Here is a 21,830-nt window from a genome sequence, read left to right on the forward strand (position 1 = left end):
GTCATTTATTATACAAGGGACAGCAGTTATGGGGGGCCCCTATATGCACACATCACCTGATAATCACATATATACAATGTACTCTGTCACTGTGTGTCTCCTACAGATGAACCCAGTAACAGAAATATCCAAGAGAGATGTGCCCGTCCTCTATATTCACAGGACTGCGCAGAGGAGGATCACAGGATTCCACAGGAGCATCAGGTAGATGGGATTTAGAGTCTCACCGATATACCAAAGTGAATGTCACCATATATATAATCTGTATAGAAGCTGTGTGTGTGTCTTATACTTAGATATTCTTGTGCTTAATCTTAATTATATCTGGCATTATTAAAAAAAATTTTTTTTTGGGATTATCTAGGTTGACCGTTTGACAAATATTAACCAAGAAGTTATACAGGGAAAAGAAAAGACGTATGTGACTGATATAAAGGCAGAAGAAGAGACATATGTGACTGATATGAAGGCAGAAGATATGGAGGGAGAAGAAGCGACGTATGTGACTGATATAAAGGCAGAAGATACAAAGGGAGAAGAAGAGACATATGTGAGAGGTGATCAGCAGTGTAAGGAGGAGGAAATCCCTACAGATATCAGCACAGGTGAGTAATAAACACTTATTACAGAACAGAGTCACATATTCTTCTCGACCAGTCACTACAACAAACTTTTATATTACAACCTCTACTGTCAGTACAGACTAATGAGGGAAATGTATTTCCAAGGGGGGGAGTCAGGAGCCATCAGCCCCTATTATACTCCTGCTCTCCCCCTCACATCATGTCACTGTGTGTTACCAGCCCAGAGATCTGACCAGCCTCCTCCCCACACTCTCTGGTGTATCATACATCCGGAGCCATCAGCCCCTATTATACTCCTGCTCTCCCCCTCACATCATGTCACTGTGTGTTGCCAGCCCAGAGATCTGACCAGTCTCCTCCCCACACTCTCTGGTGTATCTCATACATCAGGAGCCATCAGCCCCTATTATACTCCTGCTCTCCTCCTCACATCATGTCACTGTGTGTTACCAGCCCAGAGATCTGACCAGTCTCCTCCACACACTCTCTGGTGTATCTCATACATCAGGAGCCATCAGCCCCTATTATACTCCTGCTCTCCTCCTCACATCATGTCACTGTGTGTTACCAGCCCAGAGATCTGACCAGTCTCCTCCACACACTCTCTGGTGTATCTCATACATCAGGAGCCATCAGCCCCTATTATACTCCTGCTCTCCCCCTCACATCATGTCACTGTGTGTTACCAGCCCAGAGATCTGACCAGTAACCCCCCCACATTCTCTGGTATATCGCATACAATGTTACTTCCTAGGTCATCACCATAGTGATTTTGTCACTGATCAGTGGGTATGATTCTTCCTGTGCACTAATAGTATTATATGTATGTTCTGTACTTAATGTTTACATCATAGATTTTCATATCCATGCTGTATACTAGTAATACAACAGCTTATATTAGTACATTTAATACTATGCACATTATGGGATGCTGTGAGATCACATGTTGTAGGAGATTAATACGCTATAATATCAGTACAGGTGTATTTATCAGGGCCTATGCAGAATATGGGTTAGTAAGGGAAAACTTTATCTTACTGCCCAGGATAATGATGCTGTTTATGGATATTGGTGAATTTTTCTGAGGCTTAAGGGTGTAGCGGCTTCTCAACATCAGACCTAGCTGTAGCGTAGACATCCACAGGCTCTTCATTGTCACATTCTCCCTTCCCTATGGCCCGAGCAATGCAAAATTATAATTCATAGGACTCTGAGGAGGAAGTCTGCTGCTTCCTTCCTAGAATAAGTTGATGATGTTACCGCTCTCAAAGTAGGAATGTCTGCACTTTGAGGGGATCTCCATCAGCTTGTGGACACCATTTGTGAGACACATGGTAGCTTTGGAGATGGTGCCCCCTCTTTTCATAAAGCCGTAGAGGTATCAGATAACTAACAATAAGTAGATAACACTACTCACCCGCACTTTGAGAGCTTTTTTTTTATCCCCCGCCCTGCACAGCTCTTGTCGGCTCTTCTGAAAATACCTACCATTACTCACCTAGATCAGTTGGAGTTTGTCCCCTTTAGAGAAACAAGGGTCATTATCTCTAATGCACTTCGTGAAATATACCTAAGATTTCGGTTCCTCCTGAAATATGGTTTTACATTTGTGGGGAGAAGTCCTTAGACCATAGCCTGGGCTTACTTTGAGGTCACCAGGACAAGCGTGAAAGCTCACAAACTTCAAATCAAATGGATCCGATTCTATTTTAAGCCAATGTGTTATCTGTGCAGTAAAAGATTCCTGTTTACTGTATGTATGAGAGAGGTTCAATAAGTAAGGTAACAAGACCTCTCGTATGTAATGTGTCATTCTAATATCCCGCCAGGCCAGAGCAGGTAGACCATTGCTTCCCCTCACGGCCATTAGACTGCGCCTCATATCTGTCTTACTATCCCAACACCACTTGTAAGAAATAGGGCTGGCGGAAACATGGTCAAACATTGAGGTGCGTAGTGTGATCAGATTTCCGAGTCTAAAGGTCACATCAGAAGCTGAAATTCATCGCCAACTTGTCGGGGTATACGGTGATAACGTCATGTCACGATAGCAGGTCTGGGTTTGGTGCACTGCCCTCGATAACTGCAGGACCGACGTTTAAGATGAGCAGAGATCCGGCCGGTCGGCCAAGCATGTCCACCACAGATGACAATTTGTGCCACATTGAAGGTCTGATTCAGGTTCAGGAGGGCAGATGCATTTGACGTTATTTGATATTGCTGATAAGCTGAACATCTCAGTGGGTACTGTGCACAACATCGTTGATGAGCAACTGGGGTACAGGAAAAAGTAATCACACTGGGTACCGAAGCAACTCAGGGAAGTTCACAAAACCAATAAGATGGGATGGTCTCTCGTGCACTTGACGCGGTACCAGGAGGAGGGAGTGCAGTTCCTGCAGCGTATTGGTACAGGCGATGAAACTTGGGTGCATCATGTGACACCGGAGACGAAGCAAGCATCCACGACATGGAAACACTCATCGTCCCCACCTTCAAAGTATTTCAAAACAACTTCATCAGCAAAGAAGGTCATGGCGACCGTGTATTGGGACAAGGGCGTGATTCTTGTTGTTTTCCTCACCGAGAGATACTGGGTGTGAATGCTGACCACTATTTTGACACATTGAGCCGGTTGCAGAGTGCAAATAGTTGAAAATAACCTGGGTTGCCATGAACAGGTGTTGTATTGGTGCATGTTAACGCAAGGCCACACTCAGCCAACCGCACGTGTGAGTTGTTACGATTTGGAGGTACTGGGCCATCCTCTCTACATTCCTGACCTGACACCGAGTGATTTCCATCTCTTTGGACCATTGAAGAAGCACCTGGGTGGAAGGCGATTCGCAGCCAACTGTGACGTTCAGCAAGCTGTTATGTCGTGGCTTTAGGTGCTTGACTCTTATTTCTTCTATTCTGTAATTGATTTGATGGTGTAATGTTGGAACAAGTACTTAGGGCCTGATTCAGACCCGCTCGCAAGTGGGTCGATGGTCCCCCACCGCGCATGCGCACGCTGGAGCCGGCTCCGGCGTGCGCATGCGCGAGACCCGGCCAGCGACAGGCGCTCCGTCGCTACGAGTCTCGCACCAAAACGGGACGGCTGTCGATTGTGATTGACAGCTCTCCCCGTTTTGGAGGCGGGCAGGGGGGGTGGCTGGCCAAAAGGAGGCATTCCCGAAGGAAAGCCTGCCGTTTGGGGTCGGCCTCAGCAGTGAGCTTCCGGTTCTATTAGAGCTGGAAGATCACTGGGGCTTGCGATGGACGAGACCCTACCACAAGGGTCTCGTCGCAAGCCCGATGGTCGTGACCATCACCTGGCTGCTCGCAAAAGCTGTGGGTGGTCACCCACAGCTTAGTGAGGGGCCAGGAGGCCGGCTCTCAAAAAAAAAAATATGCCGCCCTGATTCAGAGCAAGCGCTCTGAAGGAGCGTCCGGCTCTGAATCAGGCCCTTAGTCCCATACTGGTCTATGTGGAAAAATAATCTGTACCAAGGCCATACTATTGATTAAACGTATATGTACGAGTTGAATAAATTTATGCATAGAGAGGTTTTGTTATCTTATTTATTGAAACCCACCTCCCTCCTCGCATTCCTTTAGATTAGTGATAAACTGTACTTGGAAAATTGAAATGAAACTGAACATCTATAATTTTTTAATAGTATGATAATTTGCTCCTCGAGTTAACAAAATTCTATATTATTCCATTTATTTCCAGCAAAAGGACGCACAAACAGGAAGATCATGGAGGGAGATTTATCTGCAGATCTTAAAATACAAGATAACATCACAGAGGATTTACCAGTAGACATGCCCATTACCCTAAATATACACCCAGTACCTCACAGTGCTGATATATCATCTGATCCCTCTAATTGTGAGGCGTGTTCTTCTAATAGCTCAGATATTGCTACACATAGTGCAGCGCTTACAGGTGATCCAGTCTTTACATGTTCTGAATGTGGTAAAACTTTTGTACATCAGTCAGTGTTTGTTAGACATCAGAGAAGTCACACAGGTGAGAGGCCATTTCTATGTTCTGAGTGTGGGAAATGTTTTACACAGAAATCAAATCTTGTTAAGCATAAGAGAAGTCACACAGGTGAGAAACCAGTGTCATGTTCTGAGTGCGGGCAATGTTTTACACAGAAATCAGATCTTGCTATACATCAGAGAAGTCACACAGGTGAGAAACCATTTCCATGCTCTGAGTGTGGGAAATGTTTTACACGGAAACAAGGTCTTGTTAGACATCAGAGAAGTCACACAGGTGAGAAACCATATCCATGTTCTGAATGTGGGAAAAGTTTTACACACAAAGCAGTACTTGTTAGACATCAGAGAAGTCACACGGGTGAGAAACCATTTCTATGTTCTGAGTGTGGGAAATGTTTTTCACAGAAATCACGTCTTGCTGAACATCAGAGAAGTCACACAGGTGAGAAGCCTTTTCCATGCTCTGTGTGTGGGAAATCTTTTTCATGGAAGTCCTATCTTGTTACACATCAGAGAAGTCACACAGGTGAGAAGCTGTATCCCTGCACTGAGTGTGGGAAATGTTTTACACAGAAATCAAATCTTCTTACACATCAGAGAACTCACACAGGTGAGAAACAATTTTCATGTTCTGAGTGTGGCAAATGTTTTACAAGGAAATTAGCTCTGGTTATACATCAGAGAAGTCACACAGGTGAGAAACCATTTCCATGCTCTGAGTGTGGGAAATGTTTTACATGCAAAGCAGCCCTTATTATACATCAGAACTCACACAGGTGATAAACCATTTCCATGCGGTTTACTCATAAATTAGACCTTGTGGAACATCAGAATATCCACAATAAAGAGAACTGATTGGCATGTGGTGATGTCTGGGTGTTGTAAAAGCATTTCTGAGATGTATGTTCTTAGATCTTAATGGCATATAGCGGAGCCTTTCAGTACTTATGGGATATAAGCTGGTGTATTATGGCCAGATATACTGTTTTGGAGAAAGTGAGGGGCATTTTGGACTGTAAGCTTCATGCGCAGGGCCCTCCTTCCTTCTGTTCTCATTACCTACTTCTTTTGCACACCAGCTACACTCTACAACTCCATCTTGGGGTTGCTGCCCCTTGACACCACACCTCCATTTTCATGTTTTCAGATGACCTAGACCCGCTCTATGTATCCACGGTAATAGCTTCAGGTTTCAGCTTACACTAAATATTTGGATAGAACCCCTTGCATCAGTGGCTGTGTTGAGCTTTGTAGTGCTATATGTTACTAATCTACTGTATTGTACTGTACTGTCTTATTATTTTGCCCCCTGTATGGCTCTGTGGACCACTTGTGGTGCCCTACAAATAAAGTTTAATAGTAACTTTGGGATGAATGATGTGGGTTTACCCAGGTTATCAGTTTTTCCTGTTATTTCTGAAAGAGTTATGGGCGTTCCTATTGAATGTTGTAGGGCTGCCCTTAATTATATCTGGATGATAAGTATATCCGGATGCCTATCACAGAGTATGTAGAAAATGTATTATGAAAATTGAGTCATGATAAAGTGTAGGTAAAATAAATACATCAGTCTGATAGTGTACTAAATTCTTAACCTAAAACAAAACCAAATATAACAAATTTAAAACTGTGATGATGTAAAGGGGGGGGGAATATATTAGTGTGTGATTTGATTTATATATGATGAAGGGTCAAGGTTTTTTAATTTTTAAAGTTGTGTTTTTTTTTACTAAATTGATGTTTAAAGGTTTTGCGAGTAAGTGTTTCATTGGAGATCAGCTGAGACTTTGTGTATATCTAGACAACCACTAACCAAATACCACATACAGCGCCCTAAAAGCCAATGTGGTTAAAATTATAAATTCAACAAGTAAAATATACATTTAATATATAAAAAGTACAATCAATAATAACATGTAAGAAATGTATGAATTAAGTGTATATAAAAAAATTATTCCGCCATAAAATACATATTTTCTTTCATTATTGCTCAATTTTGTTTCAAATGGTATTTATTCATATGGATGAGGGTACTCGCACCTTATGGCTGATTCTGAGGCACAAGCATTAACGATGTTTACGTAAATTAGCCATTAGCATGTGACTAAATCTCTATAAAGGCACACGTATCCCAAAATGTCTGCGCACAATCATAGGCTTGATTGAGCCTCACTGACTTATTAAGGTTATTACTATGTATGGGCCTAGTTTAGAGCTGCACACGGTGCTAATGTTTTTTTTAACTATTTTTACATGCATGAAAACCCCTACAAATTCCTATTCTGCATACGTTACACAGATTGTGCGCACAAATGCGCTTTTGTGATTGAAATGCAGAGTCATGGACCCCAGTACGTATCTCTTATGTTTTCACTGTATCACCAGCGTCAGGACTGCACAGATCCCCAAGTCCTTATACAGTGATGGCAGAGGTGAATATTCTCTCTCTGCTTTTTGTACCATACACTTATCATTTCTGCCACCCCCTGGGAGTAATTACCAAGGAGAAACAGGTCTCTTAACCCTCTATCCCAATTGATGGGGATCAGCGACACAAACTCCCCCTCGGTTAGTTTGTGCTCCCCCTGATTCTCGCAATCAATGACCATGATAGCGTCATCTAAGCAATCTAAGAGCCTCCTTTGAAAAACTGGGTTTTAGAGTATATATGGGTAAAACTAATAAAAGAATACTTTATTTACAAAAGACGTACAATGCTTAGTCCCAGAAGTGTTATAAAGACAAAGTTTTTATAAACAAGGAAGATGCAAGAACAGGCTTCAATGCAGAAATTGATCGCCCAGTCTGAACCCTAGAACAATGGGTGATCGTACCTTTTATCAGCTGATCACCACACCCCATGGGTAATATCTCCGGTCTCTACTGACTGGCTGACCAGTGATTAAATCTGGGCTCATCCCAGAACTGCCCATGTAATTTTTAAGTACGTAAATGGTTCAATTAGGTAACAAGACCTTTCACGTGTGTAATGTTCTAATTTACCGCCAAGCCAGAGCAGGTAGCCTCTCATGGCCATTAGACTGCGCCTCATATCAGTCATACTGTCCTAACATCAGTTGTAAGATGGCGGAGCTGGCGGAAACCTGATCAAACATTGAGGTGTATAGTGTGTCCAAATTTTCTGTGTCTAATGCCACGTATCCACTACCCGATTACTTAGAGCGATTGCACGTTTACGACATCGTACTCGTGCAATCGTTCAGTAATCTGGCACACATCGGGGACGTAAATGTCGGAAACAACCAGTGATGCGCGCTCCCGCTGGTAGCTTCCAACATCAATCATCGCCCGAACATGCAAGTCAGGTTGAGCATGTTAGGGGATGATTGATGTGCCTACACTGAACGACCGATCGTTCAGTATAGGCACAGCACCAGACTGTGAAATGACTGCACGATTACAATGTCATAATCGTGCAGTTGTTTCTATGTCTGCTAGTGGTTGTGCCCCTTAAAGGGAATATCAGCAGCTGAAATTCATCGCCAACTTATCATCACAAGGTGTATGGTGATAACATCACCTTTTGGAAACAGGTTTGGGTTTGGTGCACTGACTTTGAATATGGCAGGGCAGATGTTCAAGATGAGCAGCAATCAGGCCAACCAAGCCCGTCCACCACCGATGACCATGTGTGCCGAATTTGAAGATCTGATTCAGGAGGACAGATGCATTCAAGTTAATGATATTGCTGAGGAACTGAATATCTCAGTGGGTACTGTGCACAACATCGTTCATGAGCAACTGGGGTACATAAAGTGTTCATGCTGAGTACCGAAGCAACTCACAGAAGTTCACAGAACCAGTAGGATGGAATTGTCTCTTGTGCACTGTGGTACCGTGAGGATTGTTGCAGGCGACGAAACATGGGTGCATCATGTGACACCAGAGATGAAGCAAGCATCCATCCAGTCCTGGAGTGCTAAGAGGGTTATCCCATCATGTAATGAGATGGCGCAACGTGTGGGGTGTGTGAAACGTACGATGAATACCAAGCCATGCAAAATGTTTACTAGAGAACAGCAGTGGAAAGGATGTAACAGGGAAGAAGCATCTTTGGTACATGTAGAGGTGTTGCCAGAGAGCAGAGCCTCTTCCAAACCTTTAGGTGTATAAGTTTATCAAACAATCTAAACCGTAGCGAAAGAACTCTGCAATCGCAAATTCTAAAATACCTGGAACCTCCCAACCCACCAACTTTTCAGTTCACACGTAACTTGGACCGTGCAATGAGCGGCGTTTCGCCTTGCCAAATAAAATCAGAGAACATTCACAGAGTAATGATGAATATATGTCCTGGAAAAGCTTACAGGACTGGAAGAAAGTGACGTGTCCAGCAATTTAGATATTTTATCAATGATCGGAGTAAAATTTACTTATATAAATTAGAGGTCATAAGGAATATACTCAGTTGAGTCACATTATTATGACCACCTCCTACATTTGATGTCGGCAGAGCGTAGATGTGCGATAGGCCGTCTACACACATCACTCGTTGCTGACATGGGTAAAAGGGGCGATTTATCCAAGTTGCAAGAAGGGATGATTATTGGCTTTCGGGCCATGGATGGCAGTATTTCTGAAACAGCGCAGTTTGTGAACTGTTCGCGTGCTGCTGTGGTGAAGGTGTATCGTGACTGCACAAATAACACCATTGCGAATAATCATCATGGAAACTGCGGAGCACCACGTACCACTGCTATGAGAGGTGCACATCAGCTTCAAATGTGCGTGAGGGACGACCAACACGCTACAGTGGAGCAGCTCACCGTCACCTGGGGACCACCAGACTTGTGTCTAAATCGACAGTTCAGCAATCCCTGCTGTGTATGGGGCTCTGAAGCAAATTAATAGTCACTGCACCTATGCTAATGAAGGTACATCGGCGGAAAAGGCTTCAATTTTCACACCTTAATCAGAATTGGACCTCCACTGATTGACGAAGGATTGCCTTCTCTGATAAATCACGTTTTCTGATTCAAACAGATGAACGTTGGCGTGTCAGGCGAGAAACATCGTAGAGCAAACATCCTGCAACCATTGCTGGAAGAACATAAGCTGGTGGGTGGTGGCAGTGTTATGGTCTGGGGAATGTTTTCATGGCATTCTCTTGGCCCACTCATCCATGTGGAAGGCACCCTCAACGATTTGGTTATGAATCCATCCTTGTAGAGCACGTACACTCATACATGCTGATTGTCTTCCCTGAGGCGGATGGAATATTCCAGCAAGACAATGTGACTGTCACGGCCAGGGTTTCTCGGCATGGTAGTCACCGGGTATTACCTGTGAGGTCGTTATGGCGGGGGGTCTCTGGCAGCGGTGCTAGTGTTTGGCGAGGGGCATTGGCTGCACGTGGTTCTGTGCGAGCATATTGTCACTAGGCCTGGTGAGGTCTGGCAGTGTTTCCGTTCCGTCGGCATGGGCGCCGCCATCTTGCCTGCGGCCATGTGATTCCGGCTGTCCAATCCTGGTAGTCATGTGCTCATCCCAGCCAGTCACAGCGTGGCCCTGAGTATTTAGGAAGGTCCAAAGCCTTCCTTCCTTTGCCAGTGCAACGTGTTTCTCAGCTGTGGCTGAGAGAGAGTACCTGTGCCTTACCTGCCTGCTTGTATATGCTCCTAGCCTGAACCTTGCCTGCTACAACCTGCTGGACTTACCCTGCACCCTCCATATACCTTCTTACCTGCCTGAGTACCTGAACCTGCTGTTTCCCTGCACCTTGCTTCACTTCACTCCCAGCTGGACTTCACTACCTCTGCCTGCATCAGTTACAGTTCACCAAACCTACATTCAGTTACAGCTCATCATACCTGCATTCTGTTTTCAGCTCACCATACTTGTATACTGGATTGTTCCTGCCTGTCACAATCTGGACATTTTCTCATTAACCCCCACTACAGTTTTCAAGTGCACTTTAGTGCTATACCTGGACTTTTTCATTTGCCATTCCCATGTCTTCTAAATCACTTAATAAAAACTCCACTTTTTCATTTAAGTCTGCTTCTGTGTCTGCTCCTATCACCTCCCCGGGTCCACAACAAATTCAGAACCTCACAGTGACATGTCACAAGGCTAGAAATGTCCAACAGTGGTTGGACAAGCACGACCAAGATTTCCAAGTACTTCCCTGGCCCCCTAATTCCCCAGACTTCAACCCAATTGAGCATCTGTGGGACTACCTCAATCATTGTGTGCGCTCTATGGATACTCCACCAAGCACCCTCCAGATACCTGTGCCAACCTATCAGCACTTTATTGAGTCACTCCCAGGCTGTCTAGCTGCTGTCTGTGCTGCACATGGCGTTTACTCTAGCTCTTAGTTGGTGGTCATAATAATGTGACTTGACTGTGTAAATGTCAAGGAATGTAAATCTATGACTAATTAATATTAGGCTAAAGTCTGAGGAGATAAAGGAGGTATGTTGGATCTTGTAATCTGCAATATGAGATTTATGAAGATTAACTCTATATTCTACAACTATCCCAAATTTAGTCAATAGATCCAAGATAAACCAGTATTGAATGATGAGGTTTGGACACAGTGTAAGAGGTTTAAGTTCAAACTAACCAAACCAACTCGTATTCCCTGAAAGCCAGGTGGAATTTGTAAGGCTTTTGGCCAATGGTTAAAGGGCCAATGCAAATAATAATGGTGACCAGAGGCATCCTGTTTGGTACCTCTCTGCCAGTGCAATGGAATTGATAAATATCCATTACTCATAACTTGGGTATAAGCATTTCGATAGAGTCTGTAAAATAGCCACAAAGTCCCCTGGGAAACAAAAATGGAAAGTCCCAGTATGACTCAGTGACTGAATATAGGAGATGACCTTATGAATTTTAACCATAGAATGCCTCCCAAAAATAAAACTGGTGTGATTCCTGGAAACAACCAAAGGTAGTATCAATTTCAATCTATCTCAGGGGCAGAACTATGGGAGACAATGGAGGCGCCTCCATTGCCCACAATATATTCACCCCACTAACTATGTACCTAGAGTGTACCGTCATGGCCACCCCAATACATGGTACCTATTCTCGGCACCTGAGAAGCCAACATACACTAGTGGAGAGCTCCAAGTCAGACCATCAGCTTCCGCCTCAGTCTATCTATGGCATGTTCCTACTCACTGGTGTCGCTCTTCAGCAGCTTCTTATGTCAGTGTGACACATCCGACGCCCCCCTCACCCACAACTCTCCATCTCACTCCTTACTGGCAGCAGCCCTAGCCTCAGACCCGTGCAGCAGTCCTGGCGCACCCCCTCACCCACAACTCCCCGTCCCACTTCTCCCTGGTGACAGCCCTAGCAGCGAACCCATGCAGCAGTCCTGGTGCTCCCCCCGCTCACCCACAAATCCCTACCCCACTCCTCCCTGGAGTCCTGAGTGGCTGGCCCGAGCATAATTCTGGCTGCAGATTTTCCAGGAGCTGGATGTCAACAAGGATGCACTGGATAGGGCAGGGGCTTGGGGCACCAGCGACTGAGTCTGGGGGAAAGATCTTTGGTGGAGCAACTTCCCGGCATGTGATGCAGTCGGCAGTAGACTGGGCATTTTGTGATTTGTAGTCCCACCACAGTGGCAGTCTTTCAAAATCTTGACTTAAATTCAGCCTTCAAAGCCACCGCATCAGGTGGTTTACCCCTCCATCAGTGATTTCAGGAGGGCTCTCCACCCCATATCAGGTGGCTTTTGACCAGGAGGACTCTGAGCCTCATGCTAATTGCACCATATAGGTCACTATCTTATCTAAAACACACAGATGTGTCCACATACATCTATCCTCCGTGCGTGAAAAGTCGCGTTACACATAACGTGTGAGCGCAGAGTGACTCGATAGCACAGAGCATCTTTACATGCAAACATTTCCTTTCAAATGTGTCTTATTCGCACATTGATGCGAATATGACACACAATCAGCTTCTGTTAAGATGATATGCGGAATGCCTATATTCTGTGTGCAACTGGCTATATTCTGGGTGTATCTGCATACGATAGGCTCCATTACAATGTCAGCGGGTGTGATAGCGGCACCAAATTATAACTTGCCTCCGGGTGTCTGGGATAAACTTACGCCACTGATCTCTCTGCAATAATTTTATAATCTATGTCCAATAAAGAAATAGGTCTACAAGAAGACGGTCCTTCAGGGTCTCTGCCAAGCTTGGGCAGAACTATAATGGAAGCAGAATTAAAATTGATTCTTAGTAAGAGTAGTGAAGACTTCTTGTAGAGTATCACACAGTCTATCATCTAGTCTTTTATCACATTCTCCAGACAACCCATCAGGGCCGAGTCCTTCAACTTTTTTAATGATTGATTACTGCAAGGATTGCTTTCCTGTCTATGGAGCAATGACGAGTTTGCCTGGGCGCCGTTTATCTAGGGAAGACATACTAGAGAGCAGCCTTATTTGTGAGATCAATGGAACTCTTAGAATAAAGATTTTCCTAGAACTTCTTCAAAATCTCTTAATATTTCTACCCCTTCATGAGTTCTGGAACCATCGAATCGGTGGAGGGCTACTGATTATTAGTGGGCCTGGCTCTTTTCAGTAAATTAGAAGGAAGCTTTCCAGACTTGTTTATAAACCTGAAGACTTTTGTGAAAAGTGTCTAGGGATTAAGGGGCCTATTTATCAAGCTGGTTTTTTTTTTTCCCAAAAATGAAGTGGAAACAGCAGTTTCTGCATAATGTTATAAATTGTAGCTATGTAAGGTGCTGATTCAGCAGTGGCTGTTGATGGGGCAACTCACGCAGATTCCACCTTATTGGGAATCTGCGCATGCAGAACTAGTTCTGATTGACAGGCAGAGTCGTTTGCGGGGCGGGGATGGCCTGCATTCCATGGACACAGACTTTCAGGCCTCGCAAGTTGGCCAGCCTGCATAAGCTAAGGCTTACTCAGCTGGCCTGTGCCGCACAGCATCGATGGTCGCGATTGTGTTCCCAGGCTGTGACCACAATTGCTGACTGGAGAAGTCTCTTCAATTCAGACGCTTGTGCGGAGCTTTGCAATTCCGTCCACTGCTGAATCATCGCCTAATAGAACAATGCAGGAGATTTAACAGAAATCTTTGGTAGAGTGCTAATTTGCAGTCCCCATTATTATCAAGGGGGATGATGATCTGACCCCTATGTACCAAACTCTGAAAAGTTAAACTTTTCGGACTTTGGCCTCATTAGCTTACACCATGATGGTGTAAACTGCTTTAAGCCTACGGAGGCTTACGAGCAGGAGAGAGGTCCTCCAACCTCTCCTGCAGCCTCTGGCCAGCTCCGGAAGCTGACTCTGGTGTGCGTGCGCAGTGACAGCTTCTTCTGAAAAAGTCTTTCATGAACGTGAAAGACTTCTATATAATGATGGGGATATAACCAGTGTTGCCAACTCTGAAATGGAAAACAAGCAACCTATAAGTAAAAAACAAGCCTAAACCAATCCTAAAAAGTCCAATAAAAAAGCCCAATTTATGGGGATGTCTCTTTGGGCCTGATTCAGACCCGCTCACAAGTGCACAGCGCTCGCAAGCGGGTCGATGGTCCCCCACTGCACATGCGCCGCCTCCAGCGTGCGCATGCGTGAGACCTGTCCAGCGACGGCTGCTCCGTCGCTACGGGTCTCGCTACAAGACGGGGTTGCTGTCGATGTTGATTGACAGCTCGCCCCATTTTGTAGGCGGGGAGGGGGTGGCTGCACAAACGCAGGCGTTCCCTTAAGAACGCCTGGCGTTTGTGGGCGGCCCTACTGACATCACTAGTGATGTCAGTAGTGGACTTCCTGATCTACTAGAGCAAGGAGTCCAATCGGGCTTGCGAGAGCTGAGACCCTACCACAGGGTCTCCTCACAAGGCTGATGGTCGCGATAGCTTAGCGAGCGACCTGAAGGAAAAAAACAAAAACGCCCTGATTCAGAGCGAGTGCTTGCCATCAGCGAGCGGCTCTGAGTCAGGCCCTTTGTCCTCACTCCCTACCTGCCTAACTTCCTTTATTCCCCCTCTTCTCTAACCTAAATATGTTAGTGTATGCACAGCCTTATCTGCCTATATTGCTTTTCTCCCTCTACACCAGCCTCCATATTTTTTTGCCTCCTCCCTCTTTTCATACCTCATTCCCTTGCCAGTTTTCAACTGGGTACACACTTGCCGATGTGTGTACCCAGCGATGTGACGCCCGACCACGCAATATATATCGGGCGGTCAATACATACTGAATGTGGTGACCAAACGTCCGATATGTCGGGCACCGGCTCCATCCACTATGCCGGCGTCTGCATCTGGGTCGGTCCATCGGCCCTACATGCAGGCCCACTGAACGTCCCCAATGGACGACCCGCAGGAGTGCGCAGGGTCTTGCATAATGGTTACACACTGGCCGATATGGACGATATGTCAGTCCAATCCGCAGTATCAGGCGACAAATTGCTTAGTGTGTACCCACCTTTCCTTTACCTGACTCTTCTTCTCCCCATTTCTCTCACCCCTCTTCCTTACCTCCTTCATTCCTGTCACCTGTCTAATTCCATTATCCCCTCTTTTTAACAGCCTCAGTAATTTTAACTTGCCCCCATGTACCTGCCTCATTTCTGTCATCTAGTTTACCTCTCCTTCATGCCTGCCCCCTCCAACTTCACCATGTCCACTGGCTCCTGCCCTCTATTCCCCAGAACACAACCTCCCCCCCTACCTCACACACACACACACATTTACCTACCTCCAGGGGTGCCTCGGCAATGCACACAACAAAAGCAAGCTCAAAAACTAGCAACCTTAAAAAATAAGCCCAAAACCAAGCAACAAGCAACTTGCAAAAAAAACAAGCAACTTGCAAAAATAACCAGCCCAATTCCGCTTGTTATAAGCGGACTTGGCATCTATGGATATAACCCGCAGAGACATCGGTTACTGCAACCGTTGACCCTGCGAGTTTTCCTTAGTACATAGCCGGGATATTTTCATCAAAATATCCCCCGTGAAATGGATCCTTAATAATCGCGTCAGTTCCACAATTATTAATGCATAGGTCCCTAATTGTTCAAGGATATGATCTAATCTGACCTTGGCCTTGGGATGTTTTAGACCGAAGCTGGATACACATTAGGTCGACAGATCGGCCATCCGATATGTCTGAACGACGTAGCTCACACATCTGTACACACTGGCCGATACACACAATATATTGTCCGTTCACACTGACCGGTATGTTGGCCAGTGTGGACCCAGCATGCGGGTAGTGTAGCAATCTCTAATGCCCTAAAGTTGGGTTAGAGCACCTGCTTCTTGAAAAAGCCGTGGTTATACGGAGAAACGCGTTGAAGGCACAGGTGCTGTCCTGCTGCTCTGTGCTACACTTGCTCTGAATACTTTGCTTGTCTATTGGATCAACTATTTATATCTGGGACCCTGCCAGCGTGAAACCCCCTGCCCTTTTGGGAACATATTTAGCCCAGCTCGCTTACACCTTTGGATACCGCGCTGGTAGGCCGCCTGCGAGTGAGGTCCGTGTATACAGCGGGAGGACCAGCTGGTATTCACTCCTGCCGTCAGTGGTATCATCGGTCCTGGCTTCCACCCGCACAGTTAGCCATTAGAGCAGCACGCTGATCTGCTCTCACTGGATGCGAGTCTGCAGCTCCCAGTGAGACCACTTTTTGCAGCGCGAGCTATCCGGATCAGCTCCCGCTAGCCGCTGGCTAACTTATGGAGCATACACACAGTCAGATTTGTCAGATCTGTCAGATGAACGATTGAACGATTTTACCAAAGATTTGAACGATTTTTGACTGCATTAAAATGAATGGAATTGTCCAAGTCTGACTGCAAACACATCAGATGTCAGATATCGTTATCTGACCATCGGGAACGCGCATCGTCCATGTCCATGTCAGATTTTCCTTCAGATATGAACGATTGAACGATTTTTTAAATCGTTATCGTTCAGATCTGAAGAAAAATCTGAACGTGTGTATGCACCATTACTTTTCATTTTCTGGCATCCACGGATAAAGATTAAGGCCCTCATTCAGAGCCGTACGCTCTGAGCAGAGCGCACGCTCTGAATGAGGGCCGGCCTCCATGAAAATGGAGCGTCCTTCTGGACGCTCGTATAGCTGTGGGTCACCACCCACAGGCTATACGAGCGTGCATTTTGATGGCCGCGATGGTCGAGACCATCGCGACCATCGAAATTGCGAGCCGGAGCCTGCGGTTGAGGTTTTCAACCGCAAGCTCCGGAGTGATTTTGGCTCTATCAGAGCCAAAATCACTCCCACTGACATCACTAGTGATGTCAGTGGGCCAGCTTTTGACGGGAGGCGTTCCCGTGGGAACGCCCCCGTCAGGGAGGCACGCCCGCGGCACGCCTACCAAAGGGGGCGTGCTGTCAATCAACATTGACAGCACGCCCCCTTTGATCGGACACAACGAGCGAAGGACTTTCCTTCGCTCGTCGCGTCTGGCGCATGCGCACGACGGAGCTCCCTCCGTCGTGCGCATGCTCAGTCCAGAACATCGACCCACTTGCGAGCGGACAGCCGCTCGCGAGTGGGTCTGAATCAGGCCCTAAGTGTGACTTCTGGATACTCACCTACTACAATATAATATTAATAACATTGTCATCTAATTTTACCCAAGCAAATTGGAACACTAGCAAAGGCTGATTTTGAGCTACATGCTCCGAGACTGTTATTAGAGATCTGGATACTTTGTATATTTTGAACTCCTCTACAAGACAACATTGTGTCATACCTATTTAACTCCTTGGAACATTAATTATATGCTGATTCTGAGTATGCTTCCAGATTGATAGGATCGACTGAACCATCCTGTATACTCTGGTCCACTTTAAGTGACTTTAAAAAGTGAAAGTTAGATTTAGGATTGTTTAGTTTGTCCCATTACTTTTGGCCCCTTAAAAAGTGGGAGGCACATATAGAAACCGGTGTAATTCCTTCACCGTTCACCTGATTTTGGATTTAATTACCCTCAAATTAAATCTGAAAGTCTGCAGGTAAATCACATCTTGTTTGTTTCATTTCAAAGCCATTGTGGTGGTGAATGGAGGCCAAAATCTGAAAATTCTGTCAATGTCCCAATATTTATGCACCTGACTGTAGGTCTCTCCCACATTCTGAGGAAACGGGTTAACCTGCTGTAGCCAGGGAGGAACCACACCCTTGCCTCAAATGAGACCAGCTAAGGTATAAAAACATGGTGAGATGAGAAGGTCAGAGGGAATGTGAGGGAGATGTTGCACCTTCCGCAGCTCTCTCTATGCTGAACAATCTGAACCCTGATTGTGCTGTGAATACTCTGCTCGTTTGAACTGCTGTCTCATGTAAGCTGAATTGTTGTTCCTGAACTGTGTTTGCCTTGTGTAAGAAGCCATTACACTGGCTCTGCCTTACCAAGCCTGGAATAAAAGCTTACTTGTTTGCAACACCTCAGTCTCCCATTGGTCATCTTGAACTTACCCGCTACAGTAATGTACATGGTAAAATAAATATCCACATTAGTCAAAGACAACTAGCCAATAAAGTACCCTACTGCATGGCAAATGTACTAAACAAAAATCATAAGTAAATATAAAATAAAAAATAAAAATTAAGAAACATGAAAAAATAGAGATAATGATATCACCACAATGATATATACTAGCACCCAAATGTACCGATAATGAATGGCTATTAAAGAAAACCATAAAGACCTAGGATCTCATTTAAACCTCTTGGAGTCAGCTTCCCTAATCTATCCACTTGATCTCAAGTTGTAGTAGCTTGTTGCCCCTATCACCTCCCCCTAATTGCGGATCTGTGGAGCATCATTCACTCTTCAAATTGGCGCTACATATTGTCGTCCACAAGGGCAGGAAATGGTATACACAACATATTTGCTGGTACATGTGATATTGTTTAATGAATTTTACCCCTGTATGGGGATGAAGGAAGACATCACCTGCCTGCATGTACCTATATGTCAGGCAATTAGGGCATTTATAGCATCCTGATCTCGAATGTCCAAAGAATATTTTTCTAGGATTCTTAGCTAAATTAGTCACGTCTGTGTGGACTACGTAGTCCTTTATGTTGCGACTTCTACGATAACAGGGCCTCAGTGTTTTTAAGAGCTTCTGGATCGGATGTAATGATAGACCATAGCGGTTTGGCAGTTTTTTGAGTTTGACATGAATCCCGAACTAGCGATCCTTCTTTTTATGGATGTTGAAAAGTACAGCACATACAGACCAAACCATAAATGAGAGTACACAGTGTATTCATTTCAATAATTGTTAATCCACCATATGCTTTTGCACTTCACCTTCTAGATGGTGCTGGAAACCTTCTCCCAGTAAAAAGATCTTAGTAAAGTGCCACAATCCCACTTATCCTTCCAAATTGAATAATTACCCTCTAATGGGCTCAAATGTGCATCTCATCAACATCTGGGAAACACTTTAAAACTCCAATAGTTGACATACATGGGAGAAAAAAATTATATATATATTTCCATATTGACCATAAAAGTTTATTTATATAAAGACATACACAAAAATGTTATATTTTAATGGCATATTAATTAAAATTAGTGGTAGCATAGGCTTTGCTTGTCTCTGACCATAAGTGGTAACATAAGCTTTGCTTGTCTCTGACCGTAAGCGGTAACATAGGCTTTGCTTGTCTCTGGCCGTAAGTGGTAACATAGGCTTTGCTTGTCTCTGACCATAAGTGGTAGCACAGGCTTTGCTTGTCTCTTACCATAAGTGAAAACATAGGCTTTGCATGTCTCTGACCATAAGTTGTAACATAGGCTTTGCTTTATTCATAACCTTTTAAATTGTCATTGAACTCTTGTGTAAAGGGGTAATTCTGAGTTGGGCACAGATGTGGTCGCTTCTGTATACTAATACCGCTACATGGGCCTTTCCTGGTGTAGGACTGTGCGTTCAAATGTGTAAGGACTGAGATGCCCACTGTCAGTGCCCATAGACGCTGAAATACTGCTTGGTCCATCAAAACTTGCACTAGCCCTATGATGTGCAGATCATCCATCTAAAAGTATGGTCTCCTATGTGAGCGGATCAGCGTCTTTGTATGCAACCGCTATCACCAAAATGCTCGTAACACTCCCATAAGACGCAACATTTAGATGTATCTTTTTAGCCGCCCCCGTAACCTCCCGGGCTGTGGTAAAGTAGGAGATGAGGACGGCCGGGCTGCAGCATGGAGATTAAAGCGGCCCAGGCTGCAGTAATGAGGGAGATTAGGGCGGCCGGGCTGCATTGATGTAGGAGATGAGGACGGCCGGGCTGCTGTCATGTAGGAGATGAGGACGGCCGGGCTGCGGTCATATAGGAGATGAGGGCGGCCGGGCTGCTGTAATGTAGGAGATGAGGACGGCCGGGCTGCGGTAATGTAGGAGATGAGGGCGGCCGGGCTGCTGTAATGTAGGAGATGAGGATGGCCGGGCTGCGGTAATGTAGGAGATGAGGACGGCCGGGCTGAGGTAATGTAGGAGATGAGGGCGGCCGGGCTGCGGTAATGTAGGAGATGAGGGCGGCCGGGCTGCGGTAATGTAGGAGATGAGGGCGGCCGGGCTGCGGTAATGTAGGAGATGAGGGCGGCCGGGCTGAGGTAATGTAGGAGATGAGGACGGCCGGGCTGCGGTAATGTAGGAGATGAGGGCGGCCGGGCTGCGGTAATGTAGGAGATGAGGGCGGCCGGGCTGAGGTAATGTAGGAGATGAGGACGGGCAGGGTGAGGTAATGTAGGAGATGAGGACGGCCGGGCTGTGGTAATGTAGGAGATGAGGACAGCCGGGCTGTGGTAATGTAGGAGATGAGGACGGCTGGGCTGCGGTAACGGTAATGTAGGAGATGAGGACGGCCGAGCTGCGGTAATGTAGGAGATGAGGACGGCTGGGATGCGGTAATGTAGGAGATGAGGACGACCGGGCTGCGTTAATGTAGGAGATGAGGGCGGCCGGGCTGCGTTAATGTAGGAGATGAGGACGGCTGGGCTGCGGTAACGGTAATGTAGGAGATGAGGACGGCCGGGCTGAGGTAATGTAGGAGATGAGGACGGCCGGGCTGCTGTAATGTAGGAGATGAGGGCGGCCGGGCTGCGGCGATGTAGGAGATGAGGACGGCCGGGCTGCGGTGATGTAGGAGATGAGGACGGCCGGGCTGCGGCGATGTAGGAGATGAGGACGGCCGGGTTGCGGCGATGTAGGAGATGAGGGCGGCCGGGCTGTGTGGTAATGTAGGAGATGAGGACGGCCGGGCTGTGTGGTAATGTAGGAGATGAGGGCGGCCGGGCTGCGGTAATGTAGGAGATGAGGGCGGCCGGGCTGCGGTAACGTAGGAGATGAGGGCGGCCTGGCTGCGGTAACGTAGGAGATGAGTGCGGCCGGGCTGTGCGGTAACGTAGGAGATGAGGGCGGCCGGGCTGTGCGGTAACGTAGGAGATGAGGGCGGCCGGGCTGTGCGGTAACGTAGGAGATGAGGGCGGCCGGGCTGTGCGGTAACGTAGGAGATGAGGGCGGCCGGGCTGTGCGGTAATGTAGGAGATGAGGGCGGCCGGGCTGCGGCAATGTAGGAGATGAGGGCGGCCGGGCTGCGGCAATGTAGGAGATGAGGGCGGCCGGGCTGCGGCAATGTAGGAGATGAGGGCGGCCGGGCTGCGGTAATGTAGGAGATGAGGGCGGCCGGGCTGCGGTAATGTAGGAGATGAGGGCGGCCGGGCTGTGCGGTAACGTAGGAGATGAGGGCGGCCGGGCTGTGCGGTAACGTAAGAGATGAGGACGGCCGGGCTGCGGTAACGTAGGAGATGAGGGCGGCCGGGCTGCGGTAACGTAGGAGATGAGGGCGGCCGGGCTGCGGTAATGTAGGAGATGAGGACGGCCGGGCTGCGGTAATGTAGGAGATGAGGACGGCCGGGCTGCGGTAACGTAGGAGATGAGGGCGGCCGGGCTGTGCGGTAATGTAGGAGATGAGGGCGGCCGGGCTGCGGTAATGTAGGAGATGAGGGCGGCCTGGCTGTGCGGTAATGTAGGAGATGAGAGCGGCCGGGCTGTGCGGTAATGTAGGAGATGAGGGCGGCTGGGCTGCGGTAATGTAGGAGATGAGGACGGCCGGGCTGTGCGGTAATGTAGGAGATGAGGGCGGCCGGGCTGCGTTAATGTAGGAGATGAGGGCGGCCGGGCTGCGGTAATGTAGGAGATGAGGACGGCTG

At 46.6% G+C, this 21,830-nt stretch overlaps 1 protein-coding gene across 1 annotated transcript in view; it reads left to right on the forward strand.

Moving 5' to 3' along the window:
- Positions 1–21,830, forward strand: part of LOC148474898 (gastrula zinc finger protein XlCGF48.2-like) — a 53,423-nt gene that overhangs the window by 6,402 nt on the left and 25,191 nt on the right. Inside the window, exons 4-7 of the mRNA XM_088458007.1 lie at positions 107–204; positions 365–605; positions 4,306–5,359; positions 8,043–8,044. Coding sequence (XP_088314133.1) covers positions 107–204; positions 365–605; positions 4,306–5,359; positions 8,043–8,044 — 1,395 coding nt within the window. The remainder of the gene's footprint in view (positions 1–106; positions 205–364; positions 606–4,305; positions 5,360–8,042; positions 8,045–21,830) is intronic.

The sequence above is a fragment of the Taudactylus pleione genome, unplaced genomic scaffold (genome assembly GCF_031769625.1).
Source record: "Taudactylus pleione unplaced genomic scaffold, aTauple2 ptg000800l, whole genome shotgun sequence".
NCBI lineage: Eukaryota > Metazoa > Chordata > Amphibia > Anura > Myobatrachidae > Taudactylus > Taudactylus pleione.